General features: G+C 41.2%; 1 protein-coding gene across 1 annotated transcript in view; it reads left to right on the plus strand.

Moving 5' to 3' along the window:
- LOC126244604 (gametogenetin-binding protein 2-like) overlaps nt 1-26921 on the plus strand; it is a 148731-nt gene that overhangs the window by 42437 nt on the left and 79373 nt on the right. The window contains exons 5-6 of the mRNA XM_049948253.1: nt 10917-11120; nt 19364-19538. Of these exons, the coding sequence (XP_049804210.1) occupies nt 10917-11120; nt 19364-19538 (379 nt within the window). The remainder of the gene's footprint in view (nt 1-10916; nt 11121-19363; nt 19539-26921) is intronic.

The raw sequence follows: 26921 nt of genomic DNA on the forward strand, positions 1-26921 counted from the left end.
AAATTTTTTACATACTGTGCCTTGGAACCATCAACATTGTTCCTCAGGGTTCTGATCTGTAGATACAAACCATGCCTTCCCAAGAATTGACAGGAGAGTTTTATCACACTGAATATGCCAAATACAACCAAAAACTAGGAAAAATGACCATTACGTCATTGAGTTTTTGATAAATGCTTAAAATCACAATGATTCAGAAGATCTGAATCTTTCTGAAATAAAATACATGAATGATGACCAAATTGTTACCTTAGTTACCTACGATAGTGATTAGTTGCAAGTTATTTTCTAAATAGTAGCAATTTTGTTGTTGTAAAGTGTTGTTGATTCCATAGCAAATTTAACGGAAGCAGCTGAGACAGGTCAGAAAATGAGAGGTGGAAAACTAAAAGGGAGTGGAAAAAGGAACAGTCACTGTGAAGAAATGATGAGAGCAAAGAAAGTAATGTAAATTAAGGTCAGGTGTGTGGTGAGGACCGAGGACATGTAGTGCCAATTCCCACCTGCAGAATTGTGAGGAACTGGTGTCTGGGGGAAGAAACCAAATTTTCACACGTGGTGAAACATGCACCAAAGGGGCAACTATCATGTTGTACAGCACCGGTGCCATCCTCAACAATCAGTCCCTTCTCATGCAATATGGTAAGTCTCCCCAGACCTGGGGTTGTGGATAACTTTTCCGAACTCTGTCTCTCTTCCTAAACCTCCCCAGTCCTTTTCCTTCACCCATCTTCCTTCCCCTTCAATCCATCTGCCAAAAAAGGAGCCACTGGCCCCAAAAACTTGCAAACTTGAATACTTTTTATTTGTGTGTTTTCCTGCCACTGCTTGGTGAGTAGATTTTTTTATATATCCAATTACATTATAGTTTCAAAAATTGATTATTTTCACTGATTTATTTTTTCAGTTGATTTTGTGATACATTAATCTTATCCTTATCTACTATAAGGTGACTGAGAATAGTGTGTGTGTGTGTGTGTGTGTTGCTTCAGAGTGACTCAAATCAGTTAAGGGAAATGGTAACCTATCAGCCCTTGGTATTGGTTGTTCATTGTCAAGTGTACAGAAGATGCACACTGTCCTCTTAATAAAAACAGCTACAACCTAAACAAGGGCAATGAGGTGCAGGAAGTGTCAAATCTGATGCAGACTTGCCTATAATTGCAAAATCTACATGAATGGGCTTCCAATTATTAAAATGTTCATGTTATGATGACTGAGAAAATTAATTATTTTAGCTGTCCTGTGAAGCTTAGAATTCAAGGAAAAAAAGTGTAAAGAGGCTGAAAAAGCTAAAACTGTGTCGTAAACAGAGCCTCAAACCAGGACCTTTATGTAGATTTATCTTTTAATTGTGATCCAATTCAGTGATGTTAAACTGCCAGTGGCGCCAAGAAACAGTTGACGAAATAAATCTTTGGTGAACAGCCTGGTATGAGTGTGCATAGGACACAATATTTCGGCAATCAACCATGTTGCTATCATCAGGTACAGTACATCAGCACACCTGATGATGGCAACGTGGTCGATTCCTGAAATATTGTCTCCTATGCACACTCATACCAGGCTGTTCACCAGAGATTTATTTCGTCATAAAATATGCCTGAAGAAACTGAAGAATTACAAGAAACAGTTGCTAACGTCCCAGACTGTAGTTGCCGAGACCAGAAAAAGATTGTTGAGAAGCTGTGTTTGGAGCACAGCTCTGTATGGGTTGGAATTGTAGACAATGAGAAATCTTTGTAATGTGAAGTTACAGGAGACTTTTGGCCTGATAGATTGAGGAATAAAGGTGTCCAGCAACTAGCCAGTGGTATCAAATGTCTACTAAAGGGAATAAAGAAATTAATAGTGAGAATGGTTTGACACCCTTTATGGCATGAATTGCTACTGAAAATTTAGCTGAAGAGTGGTATAAGAAAAGAATTAATTAAGTATGCTCCAAATCTATGCTGAAATGAAGAACAATGGAAATGGAGAACTGCTTCAGATTAACATTAAGGTTGAACTCCAAAACAACGTTGGACCCAGAGAGGCGAACAATGTGTACAGCGTCACAGGTTCGGTCCTCAAACACATTAGTTATTGGCATGATCTGTATCACTTCAGGCAGGGGATGTTATTAAATTTAGCATATGTTAAAATAAAGGGGTTGGTAAGAAACATATTTTTTTGTTATCTCCAAAAAACTTCCTGTCCCGAGATACAGGCTTCCAAAGATTTTGAAGGTTTAAATTTCGGAATTTTTTTTTTAAATGCTCTATCTTTGTAACAGTTCTCGATACTTTGTTAGAGTTTCAACTAGAATCTTTTCAGTTTTCCAAATGTTCTCAAAAAGCAGCTGTAGATCCTTTATAATTTTTGGCTCTGACCACTTCAATAATTCTGCTGTAATGGGGTCTTCACCACTTGCTTTATTGTTTTTGAGTGTTTTGATGGCTTCATGAATTTCTAGCTCTGTTGGCGGGAAATCTTCCTCTAGATTTTGAGGTGTCACTGGAAATTCTAATTAATCTGTTGGAACGGGACAGTTTAACAACTTTTCAAAAAAATTTGCTAAAATTTCACAATTTTCTTTATTATTTAATCCTATTTTGCCATTTTCATCTTTGATACAAATACTCGGTGCCTGATATCCTTTAAGTATGTGTTTAAAGATTTGGTAAAAATTTCTAGAATTATTTTTGGTGAAATTTTCTTCTATTTCAATAAGCTGACAATTTTCAAAGTTGCTTTTGATTTTCTGGATTATTTTTGATGTTTCTTTTCTTTGTTGTCTGAATTGTTCAAGGTCTTCCTCTTTTTTTCGAACATCTCCATTTTCTCCATTTTTGAGCTCTTTGTATTAGTGCTTCATCACACTCCTCATTCCATCATGTCTTCTTTTTATTCTTGGCTAATCATTAAGTTTTCTCTGCTGCTTGAGTTATTTTCATCTGGAGTTCACGCCAATCACCTTCTTTACTTGTCTCAATTTCTTCTCTAAATTTTCCTATATTTTCTTTTGTAATATTAGCTGTAGTGGTGTTGTATCTGATCACTTTCTTGGTCGCCTTTTTTGGTTTAGATGGGAGAAATTTTATTTTAATCTTAGAGAGATAATGAGCTGAATCGAATTCCCCATTTCTGACTGTTTTAACATTCATAATTTCCGTGATGTACCTTTTAGATATGGCTACATGATCCACTTGAAATTCGCCAAAGTTTGGATTTGGATGTCTCCAGGTTTTGGCTTTTCTTGGCAGTTTGCGGAAATGTGTGGACATAAGTTTTAACTGGACATGTTTTATTCTAAAAATTTTTTTTTTTTTTTTTTTTTTTAAATAGCTTTCAAGGATAATGTTGTCTTCACTGAAGTTGTTTCTTACTAACTTCTTTGTTACAAAGTTTATTTCTGTTGTCTTTGTTGCAGTTATTTCTTATCAATTTCTTTGTTGCAGTTATTTATTTTCACTTTCATTGCTGCATATATTTCTTACTCTCTGTTGTAGTTTCTTGTCAGTTTCTTTGTCGTGGTTGTTCGTTGCAGGTTTCTGTATTATAGTTGTTCAGTACTAATTGTTTACTGAAGAGGCTTGTAAGAAATCTGAGACCATTCAGTGAATTCTGTGTTTTCGTGAGGAATTTTCCAGTTGACACAGCTGCAGTGTTTTTTGTGAAAAGGACTGTTTGAAATGTCTTCTGACTGGGGTCACAGGAGAGTGAAGTGGGCTGACTATTTGCATGTCCATAAAAGAGTGATACATAAGACAAAAACAAAAACAGACCCTGTTCAGGGTGGAAATAAGTGTTCTCATTTGAAGACTCTGTTTCAAAATGGAGGGTTCCAGTGACGACTTTTTGTATTCAAAATGTTTTCACAGAACAACAACAATGATAGTATCTGAACGAGGTGAAGCCTCCCATGGTGCAGATAATGCAGATTTTGCATCAATAGAGGAAGAATTAAATAACCTGAATCAGTCAATTACAGAGGTAGGTGTTCGTTCTGTTAAGAAACCGTGGTCAGTGAAGTAAGTCATAAGCTCTATGCATCAAGGAAGTGCAGAGAAATTACTAAAGCTATGGATGAATACGCTACAGCAAAACTGACCATACTCTTCAAAGTAGAAATTCCATCTTCAGAAGAAAATGATCCAAAGCACTCTTGCACCCCTTGCCAGGAATTTGTCACAAAAATCAATTCAGCTGTTGAATATTGTGCGTCCCACAGTGAAAAGGTGCAAGTTTTAACTATTATTCCAGAGATATTTTCTAAGAAAACAATTTTTAACCATGTTCCATCAGTAACAAAGTACATGGTAGACAAATCAAGAAATGTGAGGTCTGTAAAAGGACCCTTTGGAAGACGAGATCCCTATTATGGCCATCCTGTAGAAGCAGCTCAAGTTCAAATAGTGCAGCTGTGAGTACTTATCCTTTCCAATGGCTCGAAGTTCGTGCCTTGGGCCTGAAGTTGTTAGTACCAGTATATCCTTCTCAGGCCCCAAGTTGCGGTGCCAAATATACCAATGCTTCTTCTTTAGTCTTTTTCTTCTTCTTGTTTATCCCGGCTTCTTGAGAACTCTTGTGAAGAGACACGATACAACAAGTTCCATAGTGGTGTAAGACAATCAGTGAAGTTACACAACAGTTAATAATTTGACTTTTGAAACTGCCGGTTTATTGGCATTTATGGAAAGAAAAACACATTCATACTCTCATGTGGTCAGCAAACTTCGTGTAACATTGTGTGTGTGTAATGGGACTTACTACATCGCAAATCGTTCTAATGAATTAGTTAAGCTGCTTTACAGTGTTGCTAGGCAACGTAATCAACAAGGTGATACATGTCTCAATAAAACTGGACCTCGATATTTTGGATAAACTTTTGGTTCATTTTTTGGAAAAATCTGTTGTGACAGTGCAACGACATTTAACAGTGCTGCCACGACAGTACGCGCAAACGGCGATAGAGGCGCTCCGCAACTCGGCTGAGCGCGGGAGTGCCACCTAGCTACGAACGGCGCCCACCGCGTGTCACGGCATGGCAGTCGAATGAGAGTTGTTATCATGTAACCAGCGATTGTTTCTAAGTGAGTGTGTTTGAATATCCACGCAATTATCGGTGATTAAAGGTTATAACACTTTTTGGCGACGAGGATGGGATATTTTCACTGCGTTGTGGATTTGTGTGTTCGTGACGGGGCAGACATGGAACAGCTTATGCAAGCGCTCATTGAACAACAAACACAGCTGACTGCTGCTATTCAGGCGTTGTCGACGTCGCTTACTCATCGTCTGTCTTCCTCTTCTCCGCCTCCATTCCCTCCTTACGATGAAGCCGCTGACGACTGGGAGGATTATGAGAAGCATTTGCGGCAACACTTCTTGGCTTTCGGCGTTGTCGATGCTCCTATGTGTAAGTCGTTATTTCTATCTTGGATTTCCCCACGGATCTATCAGCTGCTATCTCAGTTAGCCCCTCTGCGGCAACCTGCCTCCCTGTCCTTCCAAGAAATGTGTGACTTATTGTCTAACTATTACCGCAAAAACACCCACGTCGTTGTCGCCCGCGTGGCGTTCTACCGGTGTCGTAAACAGCCCCATCAATCTTACCGGGCTTGGGCGGCGGAACTACACGGTCTGAGTAGGAAATGTCAGTTTGTCACGGACACTCATCATGAGTCTTATGCTGATTCAGTGGTAAGGGATGCTATTCTACGGCTTGCTCCTGATAAAGAAGTTCGGCAACGTGCCCTACAACTGCCAAACCCGTCGTTGTCGGAAGTTCTAAGCATCGCTCAATCCTTTGAAGTGTCTCACGCTGCTGGCGCGCAAATGGACGCGTGGTGTGACGTAGGCGCTGTACAATCAATTTTCGACATGGACAATTTGCCTGTTTCACAGGAGAACGAAGGTGTGGCAGTGGTTCACTCGTGTAAACAACGTTGCGTTGGGCCGCAACGCTCGCAGCGAAAACAGCAACCACAGAAGCAGGTTTGTCCTGCACTTCCTTCTTGTCCACGTTGTTTCGTACAGCATGACAGGGCCCCGTGTCCAAAACATTGGGCCACGTGTAATTCATGTAGGAAAAAAGGCCACATTGCTTCTGTGTGTCAGTCCCCTAAAGTTCCTGTCGACGAGGACGAGGCATCGGACATGGATGTTAACTGTGTGCTTTCTCAAACAAATAAGTTGTTTGTTACTTTTCGTGTTCTGGATAAAGACATTCGCATGCAAGTGGACACTGGCTCTGCAGTAACTCTCATTAATTCTCGCACGTATTTGGAGTCGGGCTTCCCTCCCTTGTCTCCAGTTACGCGAAATCTGAGAACTTATAATAAGCAGAAAATTCCTATCATTGGCCAGTTTGATGCTTCCACTGCCTACGAGTCTGTTGTTAGGCCCCTCACGTTTTATGTGGTGGATCATGCGGGCACTGAAAACCTGTTCGGTTATGATGCTTTCCAGTTGTTCGGGTTCTCCCTTGATGATGATGTGCTCCTCATATCTGAGGATATTCCGTATCAACAGCTGGATGGATTGTGTTCTGAATTTTCGTCCGTGTTCTCTGCTGGTCTGGGTCGTGCCAAGGATTTTGAAGCCCATATTACTCTTAAACCTACAGCTCGCCCTAAGTTTTTCCGAGCACGCCCTATTCCGGTGGCGTTGCGTGCACCTGTCAAGGCTGAGATAGACAGGTTAACAGCTTCAGGGATTCTCCTTCCTGTTACCTCCAGCGAATGAGCATCGCCAATCGTGGTGGTTTCTAAACCAAACGGGAGTCTGCGATTGTGTGGTGATTTTAAAGCCATCGTCAACGCTCAGAGCCTCATTGACACTTATCCTCTTCCCTGTCCTGAGGAGTTATTTACCAAGCTCGCTGGGGGCCAGTTCTTTTCCAAACTTGACTTATCGGAGGCGTACCATCAGTTGCTGTTGGATGCTTCTTCCAAGGAATTTCTCGTCGTCAACACTCCTTGTGGGTTGTATCAGTACCAGCGGTTACCATTTGGTGTCGCTAGCGCGCCGGCCATTTTTCAGGGGTTTTTGGAACAACTCACGGCTTCCGTTCCCAGCTGCATCAACTATCTGGATGACATTGTTGTCACGGGGGCCTCCACTGAGGAGCACCTTTGCAATTTGCGTTCACTGTTTCGGGTTTTGCATTCGGCTGGGTTGAAGTGCAATCTGGACAAGTCACAGTTCTTCCAACCCTCCATTGTGTATAAAGGTTTCCACTTGTCCCGTGAGGGTATACGTCCTCTACGTCAGCAAGTTGCGGCCATTAACGCTCCACCCCAGCCGTCTACGGTCAAAGAACTTAAGGCGTTTCTAGGCAAGATTGCTTATGATCACAAATTCATTCCATCCGCGGCGGCGGTAGCTCATCCTCTGCATCAGCTGTTACGCAAAAACGTCCCTTTCTGTTGGTCCGACGAGTGTGAGCAGGCTTTTGTCCGCCTGAAGGCTCATTTGCAGTCGGCGCCTTGTCTTGCCACATTTCGTCCGGGTCAGCACTTGGTTCTGGTGACTGACGCGTCACAGTATGGCCTAGGGGCTGTTCTCGCCCATCGGTATGAGGATGGGTTGGAATGACCCATCGCCTATGCTTCCAAGACCCTCAACGATGCACAATGGCGTTACTCTCAAATCGAAAAAGGAGGCGCTCGCTATCATTTATGCTCTAAAAAAGTTCAGCGTTTTTTTTATAGGGTTCTAAGTTTCACCTCATCAACGACCACAAGCCGCTGGTCTCTCTGTTCAGCCCATCAGCGTCGCTTCTGGATAAGGCAGCTCACCGCCTGCAACGTTGGGCCTTATACTTGTTTCGTTTTCACTATGAGATTCACTATCGCCCCACGGCCTAGCACACCAACGCTGACGCATTGTCGCGATTGCCAATGGGCCCCAACCCGGTTTTCGCTCGTGATGAACTACTCTGTTTCCACATTGATGAGGAAGAACGTCGTGCGGTCAAGGGTTTTCCACTTACAGGTTCGCAGGTCGCGTCGGCTACTGCGCGGCACCCGGTCCTGCGTCAGGTGATCGGTTTTGTTCAATGGGGTTGACCGGACAGGACCAAGGGCCGGGCATCGGATCCCCTTCGCAACTACCATGCCCTGCTCCTTCGTCTGTCTGTTCGTGATGGTGTTGTTCTTCTGGCCACGGATGGCGCATCTCCACGGGTCGTGGTGCCAGCCTCTCTTCGCAAAGATGTTCTCAAACTGTTGCATGAAGGCCATTGGGGGATTTCTCAGACTAAGTCCCTGGCCCGCAGGCACGTTTATTGGCCCGGTATTGATTCGGACGTCGCCCACATGGTTGTTGCTGCGTGTGATCAGTGTGCTCAACAACTGGCTGCACCTCGTACAATGCCCTCTCCGTGGCCTGATCCGGCACAGCCATGGGAACGGGTGCACGCTGACTTTGCCGGCCCCTTCCTCGGTACTTATTGGCTACTTTTGATTGACGCCTTCTCGAAGTTTCCCTTTGTTGTTCGATGTCCGTCGCCCACCACCACTGCGGCGACGACGCTGGCTTTGTCCAAAATCTTTGCGCTAGAAGGTCTTCCATCCACGATCGTCACGGACAATGGCCCTCAGTTCTCTTCGCAGGCCTTCCGTGCTTTTTGTACTGGACAAGGGATTCATCATGTTACAGCACCGCCCTTCCATCTGCAATCGAATGGGGAGGTCGAGCGCCTTGTCCGCACTTTCAAAATCCAGATGAAAAAATTCCTTAGTGATTTTTCCACAGATGACGCTCTGCTGCAATTTCTGAGTTCTTATCGCTTCACGCCTCTGGGTGATCGCAGCCCTGCTGAACTCTTGCATGGCCACCAACCGCGCACTCTACTGCACCTGCTTCACCCTGTCAGGCCTTGTGCTGTGTCCCCTAGTGCGGGAAAATACTCAGTGGGCGCCGACGTGTGGGCACGAGGGTATGGATCTCGCCCTAAATGGATTCCAGGGGTGGTCAAGGCTCTTCGCGGCCGCCGGCTTTGTGAAATACGTACGGACGACGGCATGGTTGTTCACCATTATGACCAGATGCGCCCTTGAGTGGTGGCCACGCTGGTGCCATCGCCCTTTCCTTCGCCTCCTCCAGCCCGAGAAGCCAGTCCTGTCGCTGCTACCGATCTACCGTACGTGTTGATGCAGTCGATGTCGCTACTGCTTCAGAGTACGCCGGAACCGGCCCCAGTCGCGACGCCGCCTTCTCCGGGACCCATCTCGCTGGAGCACACCTATGGATGCTGCTCCGGAAATTTCACCCATCATCTCGTCCAGGAGGCACATTCCACGCGCGAGCTTCCGTCCTGGACATTTTCGACCATACTCTCGTGTCTCTCCGCGGGATCTTCTCGGGGCCTCACAAGAGGCCATGGATGTCTCCACACTGTCCATGTCTCCAAGGAAGTGAGAGTTTTTTTTTCGAGGGGGGGAAAAGTGTTGTGACAGTGCCACGACATTTAACAGTGCCGCCACGACAGTATGCGCAAACGGCGATAGAGGCGCTCCGCAACTCGGCTGAGCGCGGGAGACCACCTAGCTACGAACGGCGCCGGCCGCATGTCACGGCACGGCAGTCGAATGAGAGATACTGAGTTGTTGTCATGTAACCAGCTATTGTTTCTAAGTGAGTGTGTTTGAAAATCCACGCAATTATCGGTAATTAAAGGTTATAACAAATCACCATTTGTCTCAAAATTAATTTCCAACTTTGTGCATTAAGTCCAAATGCATTTACAGCTGTTGTATGCGATTTACTGGACTGATCAATCACGCACTGATGTGTAACGTATTTCAAATTGAATGCGTAGGTTTCAGTTTTCCCTAATGGGCTAAATGACTCTTTTGTAATAACGTGATGCGTCTATTTCATGTAAAGTTTAAATGAAACTGGATGTACTCTTCATTTGGGTCAAGATCACAAAATAAAAGTCACAGCATAGGTCAGCGAACTGTACACATGCACTTTTAGCACTCTTAAGTGATAACTCGTCTCAGAGTAATAGCCACACATAAATTCACACGTTTTTTATGCATACAAAATTCAGAACACCTTTGTATTAAACAAATAAATTATGGCACTTAATTACTAATTAAGCATTTTCGATTCTGAATAAACTTCAGGAACTTGTATTTCATAATCAATAAAATTTTATTGCCTAAGTGAAATTAGTAGTTCGCTAAAATGGATTCGGATTACAGTCAACTCGTGTCTGGACAATGACGTCACAAATCGACACCTGCTTGGAATGAACGAAATACCTGTACTGAAAAATAATGTCCGTTGAGTAATTTACTGTTTTTGTAACAAATTTGATACCCCTTGCACCGCTACACAGTGGATCGGAGAAAATGGAGAGGCAAACAACCTGCTAATGTAGCAGAAAACCGATGATGATGATAACTATACAAAAAAAAAAAATCAATTTTATGGGCTGCATATTTTTTAAAAAAGTTTTTTTCTATAAATTAAGAAAAAATTCAGAACACTATAGTAAATGAACTTTGACAGATAAGTCCTAATGGAGGACTTCTTTGTACTCATGAAGCAATTATCTTTCAAATAGAAAAGAAATCAACAAAATATCTAAAACTATTCCAAAAAATTTTAAAATTTTTTCCAAAATTCTCATCTTTAAAATGGTATGCGCAGTCTCATCTGTGGAGGGCTGTATCTCGGAGCAGAATTTCTTTGGAGAAAAAAAAAAGTGTTCCTTTAACACATGCTAAATTCACTAACATCTGAGACTATGAAGGTAAATTTTTTTCCTAGCCTGCCTGAATTGGTGTGGACAATGCCTATCACTTTCAAAATTTTGTAAACAGCTGAAGTAATCGAATGTTAAGCAGCACTTGGTTAGGGACTAGTGTTTAATAAACTAATTTCCAGTTACTAATACTCATCAATTGTTTTCTTAGGTTCTGTACAGAATGCCGCACAAAGGTTCTGCGGGCATATTCCCTGTTGATTGAGGAGCCAGATCCTGGTAGAGAGAAGGGCTACTGCCCTGCATTGTATGCTGGTATCAAACGCTGCTTGCCGGAAAAGCATATTCACCTACAGACGAAGACTGATTATATAGGCAATCTAATCACACGGGCGGATCTCGAGCTTATGGGCAGGTATGTGCATACAGGTGTGAGACTGCTTTAAGGTGTCATTGGCATAGTTATATAGTTATTATTATTATTATTGTTGTTGTTGTTGTTGTTGTTGTCAGCACTAAGTGGTATAGTCACATTCCAGTACTGGCAGAGGATGATCTAATATAACTTGTTCTAGACTTATGGTGTGCTCTGTTTATCTATTATCTTGTGAGCAGTTGCAGTTGGTAAGGCATTGGTCTCACATTCAAGATGACTGGGTCTCAAAACACTTTCTGGTCATCTTCATTTCTGTGATTTCCATAAACTGATTAAGGCACTTGCTGTTTGAGTTCACAGATAATTTCCATTATCAGCCTTGTCATTCAGTTTTTAAGAATACGTGTGTAAAAGTAGTCTTATTTTTCTGTAAGAATCCTATTGTAAAACAAAAAAGGTAACCTATTTAATGATGAAGCCTATTCTGCTGTTTGTGGTAAAAGGCAAAGGCATATTGTTCGGTCTGAGCCTTGCCTTTTTTCTCCAAGGGATATTGTGTCCCTTGAATGCAAAAAAACTGCATCCCTTGTTTCTGAGAGAGAGGGAGAGATACTGCAATTAGACTTACATCCCATTGACTTTACCCTTGTACACATTCCCAAATTCCAAAATGGGAAACAAATAAACTCCTTGCTGGGGCAACTTCTCAGTTTGAATCAGTTTACTTAATAGAGAAGTCACCAAGATTCTGAGTTAGGCTGATAACACACTACTCATACCTGTTTCGGCAAAAATACAGTATTAACAACAGGGTTAGAACTATGGGTGAAGGGCAACAGGCAGATTCCATATTTCTAGATTTCCGGAAATCATTTGACATGGTGCCCCACTTGACGCGGTTAACAAAGGCAAGAGCATTGGCCTCTTACCTTTCTTGCATTTATCGTGAATATCTCACCCAGCGCAAAGTCCCAAGCGACTGGAAAAGAGTGCAGATGACTCCAATAAGAAAGGTAAAAGAACAGACCCACAAAGTTACAGACCAATATCCCTAGCTTCTGTTTCTTGCAGAATCTTGGAACATATCCTCAGTTTGAATATAATAAACTTCCTTGACGCTGGGAAGTTTACATGCATGAATCAGCGTGGTTTTAGAAAGCATCGCTCGTGCAAAACCCAGCTTGCCCATGAAGGGCAACAGGCAGATTCCATATTGCTAGATTTCCAGAAAGCATTGCAGGCTGTTAACGAAGATATGAGCATATGGAATAAGTTCAAAGATATGTGTATGGCTCGAAGGCTTCTTACATAATGGAACCCAGAATTTTGTCCTTGATGGTGAGTGTTCATCAGAGTCAAGGGTATCATCCAGAGTGCCCCAAGGAGCTGTAATAGGACTGCTGCTGTTCAATATGTATATAAATGATTTGGCTGACAGGGTGGGCAGTAATCTGTGGTTGTTTGCGAATGATGCTGGGGTGTATGGTAAGATGTTGAAGTTGAGTATCTGTAGGAAGATAAGAGACGACTTAAGACAAAATTTCTAGTTGGTGTGATGAATTGCAGCTAGCCCTAAACATGGAAAAATGTAAGTTAATGCGGATGAGTAAGAATATTAGACCTGTAATGTTTGGATACAGTATTGCTTGTGTCCTGCTTGACACAGTCAAGTCGTTTAAATATCTGGGCATAACATCGCAAAGCGATATGAGGGGGAACGAGCATGTGAGAACTGTGGAAGATAAGGCAAGTGGTCGACTTCAGTTTATTGGGAGAATTTTAGGAAAGAGTGGTTCACCTGTAAATGAGACCACATGTAGGACACTGGTGCAACCTATTATTGAGTACTGGTTGAGTTTTTGGGGTTGGTACCAGGTCGGATTAAAGGAAGACATCGAAGCAATTCAGACATTGAAGCAATTCAGAGGTAGGCAGCTAGATTTGTTATTGGTAGGTTCGAACAACACACAAATGTTATGGAGATGCTTCGGGAACTCAAATGGGAATCCGTGGAGGAAGGCGACATTCTTTTCAAAGAAACACTATTGAGACAATTTAGAGAATGAGCATTTGAAGCTGACTGCTGAATGGTTCTACTGCCACCAACACCCATTGCTTATAAGGACCATGAAGATAAGTTACGAGTAGTTAGGGCTACTACAGAGAGATATTGACAGTTGTTTTTCCCTCGCTCTATTTGTGAGAGGAACAGGAAAGGAAATGACAAGTAGAGGTACCGGGTACCCTCCACCATGCAACGTACGGTGACTTGCAGAGTATCGATGTAGATGTAGATAGAGTCCTAAGCTGCAGAGCCTTCTGGTGCAGACACTATACCAGTTAGGTCCCTGTCAGAGTATCCTGATGAAATAACTCTATTTTTAGCAATCATATACAGCTGCTTACTTGACAAAATTTCTATATCTGAAGGCTGGAAAATTGCATAGTTTGTATCAACACCAAGACAGGAAATAGAAGTAATCTGCTGAATTATAGATCCATATTATTGACGGGATTTGTAGCAGGAATTTGGAACGTATTCAGTGTTCCAACATTATGAAATATCTTACAGAAAATGATCTGTTGACACACAACCATCACGGGCTCAGCAAATACTTCTGTGAAACACAACTGGCTCTTTATTTGCACAAAGTAATGATGCTATTGACAGAGGATGTAAAGTTGATTCCAGGTTTCCAGAAGGCATGAAATTAGTAATACTTTAAATTGAAAACAATAGAGAAAATGAAACTTGTAGGAAAGGCAGATCAAAGACAGCATTTTATTGATAGAACACTTACATGACGCAACAAATCTACTAAGCTTGCTGCTCCTGTTCTGGAGTATTGTCGTGCAGTATGGTATCCTTATCTAATTGGATAGATGGAAAACTTTGAGAAAGTTGAAGGAATGGGTAGCTTGTTTTGTAATATCAAGAAACAGAGAAGAGAGGCTCATGAATATGCAAGCATGTTTTGGTGGTATTAGTTAAAATAAAATCATTTATTGCTGCGACATAATCTTTTCACAGAATTTCAATCACCAACTTTCCCCATAAAATTCTAAGATATTTTGTTTACTCCCACCTATGTAGGGACAAATAATCATCATAATAAAGTGAAAGGACACACAGGTTGCACAGGATTATTGAGGCGTTCATTTTATTGTGTGTAGTTAACCCTTCCCATGAGTCGGCACAAAAATGTAAAGCCTCCTTCACACCGGAAAAAGTAGAAGCGAACCCAAGCAAATGAGAATATGCAAACAGTTCATCAGAATTCAGTACAATTTGCTTGTACCTGTGAGGTTACCTTAAACTGGAGGGAACAACAGATAACACAAGAATAATTGTCTCACAGGTTTGAAAATACAGAGAGATTCTGGTCGTAGGTAAAGTACACCAGCGGCAAGGCACAAACATTACCTTCACTGCACAGTAGCAATGGTAATGTTAACAATTGCAATGCCACTAAAGTGAAGCTACGAAATACATTTTTCCAAAATTCCTTCACAAAAGAAGTGAAAGTAAATATTCCAGAATTTCAATAAAGAACTGCTGCCATCATTAGGAACATAGAAGTAGAAATCCTTGGTGTAGTGAAGAAACTCAAATCACTTAATAAAGGCGAACTCAAATAACTTAATAAAGGCAAGTCTTCTGGTCTAGATTGTATACCAATTAGATTTCGTTCAGAATATGCTGATATAATAGCCCCATACATAACAGTTACGTACAGCTGCTCAACGATACTGGAGAGTTGCACAGGTCATACCAATACTCAAGAAGGGAAACATGACCTATATGACTGACGTCGATGTGCAGTAGGATTTTGGATATATACTGTGTTCGAAATCTATTGACACATAGCTTAGATTCAGAAAATATTCTTTTTGTGCAACAAACTGGCGCTCTATCCTGATGAAATAATTAGTGCTATCAACAGGGGATCTCATATTCATTCCATAATTCTGGGTTTCCGGAAGATTTTTGATACCATTCCTCAAAAGCTGTTTTGAAACAGATTGTGTGCCTATGGCATATTGTCTCAGTTGTGTGGCTGGATTTGTGATTTCCTGTCAAAGAACTCAGTACTTCGTAACTGACGGAAAGTTATCAAGTAAAGTGGAAGTGATATATGGCATTCTCCAAGGAAGTGTTATAGGCCCTCTGCTGTTCCTAATCTGCATAAATGATTTAGGATATAATGTAAGCAGCTGTCTTAGATTGTTTGCAGATGGTGCAGTCATTTACCATTTAGTAAAGTTATCAGAAGATCAAAACCAATTGCAAAATGATTTAACCAAGTATCTGTTTGGTGCAAAAAGTGGCAGTTGACTCTAAATTAAGTAAACTATGAGGTCATACATATGAGTACTGAAAGGAATCTGTTAAATTTTGCTTACACAAAAAATCACACAAATCTAAAGTTTGTCAATTCAAGTAAATTCCTAGGAATAACAATTATGAACATTTTAAATTTGAATAATCCTATAGACGATATTATGAAAAGGATAGATCGCTGCTCGCCATATAGTGGAGATGTTGAGTCGCAGACAGGCACAACAAGAAGACAGCTAGACAAGTGAGCTTTCGGCCAGAATACCTTCTTCGAAAGTGGATGACACACACAAGCATATTCACGGAAATACAACTGACACATATGGCCTCTGTCTATGGCCACCAAGACCAGACTGTGAGCAACTGCACATGATGGGAGAAGCAGTCTGGTTGTTAGGGGTAAGGTGGAGGATAGTGCAGGGAAGAGGGAAGGGTTACCAGGGTAGGGATGAGGGACAGCAAAGTGCTGTTTGCAGGAGCATATGGTGGAATAGAAGGCTGTGTACTGCTGGAGTGGGAGCTGGGAAGGGGATAGGTGGGTGAGTGACTTAACAAAGGTTGTGACCACGGGGGTTATGGGAGTTTAGGATATATTGCAGATTGCAGAGAGAGTTCCCACCTTTGCAGTTGAGAAAAGCTGATGTTGGTGAGAAGGATACAGATGGCACAGACTGTGAAGCTGTCATTGGAGTGAAGAATGGTTTGTTGGGCAGTGTGTTCAGCAATTGTATGGTTCAGCTGTCCCTTAGTCACAGTCTGTTGGTGGCCATTCATGCGGACAAGCATCTTGTTGGTTGTCATGCCCACATAGAACACATCACAGTGGTTGCAGCTTAGCTTGTAGACCACATGACTGCTTTCACAGGTAGCCCTGTCTTTGATGGGATAGGTGATGCTTGTGACCGGACCGGAGTAGGTGGTGGTGGTGGTGGTGGTGGTGGTGGTGGTGGGAGGAGGATGATGTATGCATCTAGGTCTGTTGTAGGGATAAGAGCCACGAGGCAAAGGGTTGGGACCAGGGTTGGAGTAGGAGCGGACGAGGATATTGTGGGTGGATCTATACCAGTGGGAAGGACAGTAGGCAGGCTCTACGACAGGTAATGGAAACTCTAGCGCAATATGTGATTGAGTTGCTCCAATCCTGGGTGGTACTGAGTCATGAGGGGAATGCTTCTCTATGACCATACGGTGGGGCTTTGGGAGATGGTATGGTGACTGGAGGGATAAGGCACAGGAGATCTCTGTGCAAGGTGTAGAGGGTAATTTCTGCCTGTGAAGGAACTGTGCAGGTGGGAGCTCTCCCAGTAATATATGCCATGTTCACTAATGACAGTAGTATGAAAAGGATAGTTGCTACTCACCGTACGAGGGCTGTTCAGAAAGTAAGGTGACTTTTCAAATTGCGTGGGCAATATATAAGAGATTATTGATTTATTTTTTTGTTTGTTTGTTATGTTGGTACAAATGTCGTGTACATATGTTTGCAGTTTCAAGCGTACAGCATACTTGGTTTGTTTTTGACAGATAGAAAGGTTAGACATGTTTTAGTGTGCTCGGGAATTTTTGATCATTATAAAAATTGGAGCAAAGAATTTGCATCAAATTTTTTGTGTGAAAAATGGAAACAAGTGCTCTAAAACAGTTGAAATGTTGACAGTGGCACACAGTGAGTCTACTCTAAGTTTACAAGTGGTACAGGCTCTTCCAAGATCAATTAGGAACCTTGCTCTGGACACCCCAGCAAATCAGCAACAGATGATATAATGTCGAAGCTGTGAAGAAAATTGTTTTGGAAAATCATCGAATTACCATAAGAGGAGTTGCTGAGGATGTTGGCATATCGGTCAGCTTGTGTCATGAGATTTTTTGAGACGTTTTTGGCATGAGACATGTCATCAAAGTTTGTTCCAAAACTTCTCAACTTTGATCAGAAGAACTGTTGCATGAGCATCACTCAAGAGCTCTTGAATGACGCCAATGATGATCCTGATTTGCTCAAAAGGGTCATAACTCGTGACGAAACATTGGTTTACAGTTATGATGTTGAAACCAAAGCCCAGTTATCCTAATGCAAGCATCCTGGAGAGACGAGACTGAAAAAAGCACGCCAAGTTCGATCAAATCTGTCAAAGTTTTTCTCGCTGTTTTTTTCAATTACCGTGGCGTAGTGCATCGTGAATTTTTGTCTCAAGGTTGTACAGTCAATAAGGAGTATTACTTGACATTATGCTCCGTATGCAAGAAACAATACGTAAAAAAGTCTGAAATTGTGGAAAAACAATTCATGGCTTTTGCATCACGACAATGCACCTGCTCATTAATCGTTTCTTGTGGAGATTTTTTTTGCCAAAAACAACATGACAATCATTTCTCAACCGCCATTCACCAGATTTGGCTCTCTGTGACTTTTTTCCATTCCCAAACTGAAGAGGCCTATGAAAATACGAAGATTTTCAGTGATTGAGGAAATAAAAAACTGCATCGCTGGAAGAACTCAAGGCTGTACCAGAAAGTGCTTTTGAAAAGTGCTTCGAGGATTGGAAAAAGCATTGGCACAAGTGTATTGTATCTGAGGGGGATTACTTTATAGGGAAAAACACGAATATTGATGAATAAATAAATAAATAAATAAATATTTTTTTTAATAAAAATGTAGTCACCTTACTTTTTCAAAACACCTCAGATAGTGGTGATGCCGAGGTGCAGATAGGCACAACAAAAAGACTGTCAAAAAAGTAAGCTATTGGCCAAAGATGTGTTCTTCTGAATTAGTACACACACACACACACACACACACACACACACACACACACACACACACACACACACACACACGGAAACAACTCACAAACACATGATCACAGTCTCTGGCTGCTGAGACCAGATTCTGTCTGTCTGAGTAGCATCTGCGCTTTATGGTGAGAAGCAACTGTCCTTTTCATAATATTGTCATTATACTATCTTGGATTTTCCATTGTTTGACTATGTTCCCCTAAGATTTCTTGTCCCACTGCACAAGTTGATCTCTCTATTGAGACATAGTTAAGGATATGTGGAGGGAAAAACTGGCTGGAAGTACAGGACAACAAGCTGCACTCCATTAAAATTTATCACTTGATTGATAACATCATTGTATAAATGCTTACAAGATTTTGTGCAATGTCTATTAAATGAGTTCCTCATCCAGATCATGAATGCGTAATGGATATCGACTGGATGCCGTGTACTCCTCTGCCTTGCGGTGTTGTGCAGATGTGTTGTGGAGGGGCATGCGGTCAGCACACCACTTTCCCACCTGTTTTGCCAACCTTCCGAATCTTGGAGGTGCTTATTCTCATTCAAGTAGCCCCTCGGTTGGTATCGTGCACTCCATACTAGTCTTCCCAGCAAGGAATCAAACCCGGGTCCTTTACATGGCAGCCATCTACACTGACCACTTAGCTATGGAAGTGGACGTGCAATCAAACTTGTTTGTCTAGTCATATTTTTCTGGTTTATTTTTTAATCCTTACGAATTACATGTACCTTGTTACTAAGGAGAAATGTTACACTAACATCTAAAAAGCATTTTTTTAAACATTCAATGAAGATATGGGTATTTGCTGGTTAAAGGGACTTTGTAGTTACCATACCATACCATGCCAAGCCAAGCCAAGCCAATTTCTTGTTTCTGTGTAGCATTATTTCTGAAGTTTTCTTGATGTAGCTGATTGATGGTACATTATTCACAAACAACGACTTTTCTTCTGTTGATTGTCATATGTTGCTCTAATTATGAAAAGATAGGAGAACCTTCAATGTGATTTGAACTTCCAAATTGAATGTGTATAATTCAGCTTACTATCATTGTCAGTTATTGCGAATTTATGTTCTATATTTTCAAATATTTGTGCATTTGACTGTGATATTTACCAGAGAATTTCTTTCTGATTTGTGCTTTTAGTCGAAGGGAGAGGCATGCAAAGACATTAGAAATAGCTCAGGAGGAGGTACTGACGTGTCTCGGCCTGTGTGTATATGAGAGGCTGTACCGAATCCACCTGCGCATGAGGGAAGAGGAGTGCACCTGCCAGGTGCTCGCTGGTGTGGCTGTCGAAGCTCTCTACAGGAGTTTTGAGGTTTGTCCACCTTGCTTGTGTTTACTTGTATTTAAATCTCAAATTTCACTCACCACAGAGCGATTTTGGTGAACAAAGTAGGCAGAACCTCATTCATTAACCTGTCATCTGCAGGAAAGGACAAATGAGTGTTCACTCGCCTCTTGTTCTGATTTTATTCTTGTGAATTCTTGTTGCTATTTATGCTTCTGCAAATGACAATTACAATTAGCTATATTGTTTTCTTTTTTCAACAAGAGGTCCTCAGAAAAACTTGGAATGTCCACGTACACTGGCTCAGTTTCGGTATGGTTGCTTTGGATTAGATCATAGGAATTTAGAAAGAGTCAGTGCAGTGAACCCATGGTGTGGCAAATAGGACAGTAGATAGTTTGTCATTGTTGAACTTGTATTTCCTGTTAGCATAGTGTATGCTGGTATGAGATGTAGTGCACTGCCCATGAAAAGCAAGGTTCTGGGTTTGAGTCCCAGTCCGGCACACCATTTTAAACTGGCAGGAATTTTCAGTTTTCTAACATACCTCTTACTGTGAGGTGGTGTATATAATCTAAAAAAGAGAAGCTAAACAGCCCTTCCTTGATTATTTCCTATTCTGTTTAGGATCCATATCAAATGGTAATAACTGAGCCAAGTAAAGATGTTACAAATAAGAATGACAGTATCTGAAGTTGGTCTGATCTGCCTGGTTGGAATGGGCAGTTATCAAGACAATTGACCAACCGAGTATAAAACTCTTACAGAAGCATTGTATGTTGTCAAAATTTTAAAACAAACCATGCTTTTAAAACAAGCTATAAGACACTTACAGGAGCATTGGACATCATCATATGGACTGCTTCTAAAATTCTGAGAATCTGTTCGTGCAAAGAATACAGGGGGCAATATATGTGCAAGAAACTGAAGTAGACACTTACACAGTAATTTGAAAAGGCTAGATTGTTACTCAGAATCTCCTCTATATAGCAAGTAGCAATCTACCCTTTTCATAATACTGTTGTTATCCCATCCTGGACTTTCCATTGTTTGATTTTACATAGTAGTTTGTAATGCCCCATGTCACACTGATTGCAGCTGGAATGGACTCCATAGGACACTGTTAACGTTCCGGATCATCCTGAGCTGACCACACAGCTACCACCTGAAACTTGTGGACATTGAGTAAAAAAACAAGCACATTTTTCTCAGTTAAAATTAAAATTTAAAACAGTCTTGATCGCAATCTTGTTAAAATATTTTTTTTATTGGAGTGAGTGACCGGTTTCGACTCTATGAAAGAGTCAGCTTCAGACTCCAGAGCGGTTGATGGACACAGCTAGATGAGTTCGACGCTCGTGTAACTGCTCAACATACGAGCGTCGAGGGTCAGCGGAACTCATCTAGCTGTGTCCATCAACCGCTCTGGAGTCTGAAGCTGACTCTTTCATAGAGTCGAAACCGGTCACTCACTCCCACAAAAAAAATATTTTAACAAGATTGCGATCAAGACTGTTTTAAATTTTAATTTTAACTGCTTTTAAGATCGCTAACTATGTTTTCAAAATTTTCAAAAATCTTATTTCTCTCAGTGCTGTAATAGATTTGTTCAGTAACATTGATACCAAATGGCCATGAGGGCACATGAGTATCTCCACATCTCAGGAGAGTTCCTCACATATTCTGACAAAATTCAGGAGCAATATGGTAACTAGTTGTAGAGTTAGCCTGCAGGGATTCTGTAGTTTAATAAAGGAGATGCACATGATGGTAAGGTTGCGTGTTGTTCACCAGTGAGATATTCTGGCAGACATCGGGGCCTTCTTTTCAACCTATGTAAACATCTCCCATAAGAGATTAATTACATCACGTGCCTGAATAGTTTCCTGTTGGGATGCGAGAGTCATTACCATGTGTGATTTTCATACTCTGTCATTGGTATGTACTAATGCATTCTATGACTTGTGAGTTCAACCCACCTTTTTTAACTCTGTAAATGTCCAGTGATTGTGCTCTTCTGCCTTGCTACCCTTATGCCTTCTGATGTGTGGAAAGTAATGTTACACATGTGGAGGCAGTCCCTACAGTGAGCTGGTGATTTGGGATTGTATGGCAGCTCACTGGCTGTATTTGTTCAACATTGACTTTGCAAGTGATTTGCTGCATTGTGCTACCTGCTGTTACAAATCATAAAAGTCATTGGCAACCTCAGTGATGTATATATTGTCGCCTGGCAGTTGAGTGACAGCAAAGCTTTTCCCCAGAATGACAGTCACACTGTAACCTTGACACTGTGAAAAACGATGTGACTAGAAGATCTTGCAGAATGCGTGTGAGCAGTCTGCAGTGGAATGCCCATCTTGCACTGATCTGTTACATGAATGACAAGTATATGCTCTAAGACATCCCACATGCAAAAATCAAATAATGGAAAGTCCAGGAAAGAATGTAACAATACTATGAGAAGGAAAGTTGCTGCTTCCCACACAGCGGTAATGCTGAGTCGCAGATAGGCACAACAAAAAAACTTCCTCCCCTCCCCATCTCTCTCCTGCCCGCCGCCCAACCTGCAGCACTTCACTGTCCGCCATCCCCACCATACTATCCCTCCCCCTCCCCGCCCCAGCCTCCTCCTTTCCCCCACCAAGTTGCCACTCCCATCATGTACTGGTGCTGCTGCTCGCAGTGTGGTTTCAGTTGCCTGAGACTGCGGTTGTGTGTGAGTTGCGTTTGTGTGAGTGTGTGTTTGTGTGTCTATTGTTGACAAAGGCCATTGGCCAAAAGCTCTAAGTGTGAAAATCTTTTTGTTGTGCCTGTCTGCAACTCAGCATCTCCACTATATGGTGAGTAGCAGCTTTCCTTCTCATAATATTGTTACATCCCACATCCAGTAACACTAACTTACTTAATTTTTCTCTCGGATGGAATCTCATCCTCCCCAATATACAGTCTCTCTAATTAATTTGGTCCTGAGCGTATGATCAGTTTTAATTGGTAATGCTGCTTGTGAGTTAAATTGGTATCATCAAATAAATGTTAAACATGGTTTGGTGCACCAGATTAAATCCAGAAAAATAAATTAAATCATTATGCAGAAAATTTTAAAATAGTTATAAAGCAAGAGGAAGAACAAATAAATTGGTAGGTAGAAAATCACTGTGGCAAAATAATGTTCACTACTGGTAAGTGAAGAATATTCTTTCATGGCAAGAAAAATGAATATCCTAAACAACAAGGACAATTAATAAAATATTGTAAAGGATATAGATTAATATTACTATTAAAAAATATTTCAAGCATTAAAATTGTGAAATAATCAGTCACAAGTATTGGCAGATGTCTCGTACAAGATATATTAATGCTTCATCCTCAGTAGTCTTAACAGTATCAGGATTACATGCAGGCTTTTATGGGCATTGAGATTAATTTATAAAAGTAAACTGATTTCTTTTTTGGCTTATAGTAGTGTAATTAAGAACAAGAGATGTATAGCATTCAATAAACTAGACACCTGTCGCGAGAAAACAAAAGCCAGTGGTTACACCACATAAATTTCTTCTTCTTAATGAGGCAATAATGCATTCAATTGGCTGTGGAGACATTCTGTCGATATACTCTTCGCGAGACATCCACAGCTGTTGCTAAAATTCTGCCAATAGACTCTGATTAGAGTGTAGTTGTCAAAATTCAAATACGAGGAAAGAAGTTTCCAGATGTTGACAAATGGAAATTAAGTTTCAGGATATTTAAAAAAAGTCCTGAAACAGGAATGACTAATCAGCAGTTAAAGAAACACGAAAAGACAACAAAAACTGGCATATTACCAGGAGGTATCTGTTTTGGTTTTGTGTACCAACAGCCGTTCAATAAAGAATCTGTTAGTTTGCTAGCTTGACTGGCTGAAGTTCTTAAAGAATTATACTCCATTGCCTCTGTAGGACGAAACTCAAATTCAGGTGAGGACATAGTATGTAATTGCAGTGGCATTGTTCGAGGCCCTTTCCATTCTCTTTGTCAGTGTTTGCCTTCCCACATGCTGCCTGCAGTCAGTCACTTAGCGTGAGGCTTTTATTCTTCTTATTGATTTTGTTGTTGTGCTTGTATATCTTGATGACTTCTTGGAACAAATCAGGTACAATAATTCCTTTCTACATAAAGAACTTCAGTTTCTACGAATTTTACACAATGTTCCACTTTGCTCAACCTTCAGCCTCCCACTGCAAGCAGAAAGTGGGGAAGCACACTGGTAATGATCAGAGAAAGGCCCTCGCAGAATACTAACACGAGTGCACGAAACCTTCACCAGCAAACTCATCTTTAGTCCAGCTCAAGCTACAAAAAAAGTGGTAGAAGATAATTCTTTAAGAATGTCAGCTACCTGTGCAGATGAAATGTCAGACTGTCAGTCAAACAGCAGTTGGTCGAAGAATCTGATAAATTGCCTCTAGATAATAAAGCAAGTGACCACAAAAGTCGTAAGTGAGGAAGGAAGGGCACACTCAATGTCAATAGCCACGTAACAAGAATTTTATAAAAAAAGAAGAGCTTTTCCATTGCACAGGTTCTTCCTTTCTCATTTGCCGACACGTGTTAGTTTTACTATAGTGCGTTTAAAACTAGTTGCGACTTTTGACGTTTGGCTTAGGGGATGGGACGTGACACTGTTGCCCAGGTAGCACCAATGGCAAGCAGGCTATCCCTACCATGATGCCAGCACTTCAGTTGGTAAAGTACCTCTGTTGCCACACCATGGATAAACATTACTGTCACACAATAGATGCATCTACGTTCATCATCTCTCATTGGAGTGTAGTATACTCTGGTGCTGAAGTGTTATGCCGTCATCAGGTATTGTGAACAAGTGTTTTGTGTTGGATTTATATTAATAAAAACAGTGCATCACATCTGAAAACACAAGATTCACAATGCAAGTAGACGTTCAGGAATACATTGAATGGCTTTGAAAATAATTTTCTGCTGCAAAATATTCCCCCGAATTCAACAATAATAACGGACATTGCGCCATACCACTCTGTTGTGACGGATAAACAATGCAGTGGATGAAACCGGATGTTTGGCTCAGGGTACAAAGAAATGTTCCACTGGATAAAGTCGAATGTAGCGTGTATAAGGCGAAGTTAATGGTACTTGAAGTGCTGTACAAGCCAGAAACCCAACGGTACCAGGTCGACAAACTGGCTGAGATAGTTTAATCAAGCTTCGTCCATTACACGCTAATTTAAATCCAACTGAGAATATGCTCAGTGATGCCAAATGCTGAAAAAAGAAGCCATTTGAAACGTTGCACCACAGGACGGGTCTCGAGTTGTCAGCCATACCAAGAAGGTAGTTGAGGAGAGATGGATTCACGAAGGACTATGATGTGTTTTGAGTAATACGTAACTTCTCTTGTTGCCATGTTAAAATCTGCTTCTTTTCTCAAAACAGAGCATAGTTTACAAATATTCATCTCACTGACATTCTGACACAGTTGAAATTGTGACAGACTCATGAAATAGTGTGTTATTAAACTAGTAACTGAGGGCAAGTCAGGTCAATAATTTATGAAACAGACCATTCTCAGAATAAAATAAACGCATAACTTCACTTGTATTCTCACAAAACCCACAGCAGTTCTCTTTTCAACAGCTATCGACAGTCCTTAAAAATTACATTCTTTCACCAAAAAAATCTGTAGCTGCTTGAGTATCATGGCAGATATGAAAGTTTCGCATATTAATCATATGGCAAAATACTCTGCCCTTTGTGTGCCATAATTTGCCAAAATCTTATTTCGATACCTCAGACAGTTTATTTGATATGCGGAATTTATAACTATTTCTTTCTGGTGTTTTCACTGGCGCGTGCTTTCTTGATGAATTGGTTTACATACATTCCATTTTCTCGAGACTGCAGACAGATCCCTCCAAGTTTAAATAACAATTCAGTATGTTTCTACATTTCATATCGGGCAACATATGACCTAACACACACGAAACGGAAATTTATAGCGACCCTTATTTTTCACTGCAAACTTTAAGAATTTCTTGCAGTAATATCTAAATATCACAATCACTATGAGCATCAATGAAGTGATATGCAGTTCATCATGAAGCTAATGAATTAACCTACAAGATGTGCGAGAATCAGATTTCTTAGTTGATAGTTTCCTTGCAGTCATTTCGATAAAGATTGCAGATCAGCCAGCTAGTGCAGCTTGCTGTTCATGCAGACAGCTGCTGACGCGCCCAGCTCATGCTGCCAACGGTGCTTCCATCCACTCTTTCCGCACTGAACTGTCAAAAGTTACAACTAATTTTAAATGCACTATAGTGTTATAGTTGCATCTATATGTTCCATTCTTACTGCAGATGTGTTTTGTATAATTTATGTGTTATTTTGAATGTAAGGATGTGATTGACCTCAATGCTTAGATATCTGTACCCAGTCTTCTTCATCTTCCTGCTACCCCCTTCTCCAATGAGAAAGAAACGGTCTATTTTGAAAGGTGTCAGTGTCTTTTATTTGTTTTTTTATTTCTGTTAGGTATGAGGTGTGGCTAGAAAAAAACCGGACTAGTACTGGTGAAACAATAAAACGAATGCAATAAGGCTGAAAGTCGCGTGGCCTGTCACGTGACTCTCGCTCCGCCTACTACTCGAGTTTCATCTGCCTCCTGCACTCAGTCTGCCCGTGGCATCTGTTTTAAGTAGTTGACGTTTTGTGTGTGCGTCGGAAAATGTTGAGTGTACAGAAAGAACAGCGTGTTAACATCAAATTTTGTTTCAAACTAGGAAAATCTGCAAGTGAAACGTTTGTAATGTTACAACAAGTGTACGGCGATGATTGTTTATCGCGAACACAAGTGTTTGAGTGGTTTAAACGATTTAAAGATGGCCGCGAAGACACCAGTGATGACACTCGCACTGGCAGACCATTGTCAGCAAAAACTGATGCAAACATTGAAAAAATCGGTAAACTTGTTCGACAAGATCGCCATTTAACAATCAGAGCAGTGTCTGAGTTAACACGAGTTGACAAGGATTACCGATTTACCGATTTTTTCAATGTTTGCATCAGTTTTTGCTGACAATGGTCTGCCAGTGCGAGTGTCATCACTGGTGTCTTCGCGGCCATCTTTAAATCGTTTAAACCACTCAAACACTTGTGTTCGCGATAAACAATCATCGCCGTACACTTGTTGTAACATTACAAACGTTTCACTTGCAGATTTTCCTAGTTTGAAACAAAATTTGATGTTAACACGCTGTTCTTTCTGTACACTCAACATTTTCCGACGCACAGACAAAACGTCAACTACTTAAAACAGACGCCACGGGCAGACTGAGTGCAGGAGGCAGATGAAACTCGAGCAGTAGGCGGAGCGAGAGTCACGTGACAGGACACGCG

This window comes from Schistocerca nitens, chromosome 1 (assembly GCF_023898315.1).
Source record: "Schistocerca nitens isolate TAMUIC-IGC-003100 chromosome 1, iqSchNite1.1, whole genome shotgun sequence".
Lineage (NCBI taxonomy): Eukaryota > Metazoa > Arthropoda > Insecta > Orthoptera > Acrididae > Schistocerca > Schistocerca nitens.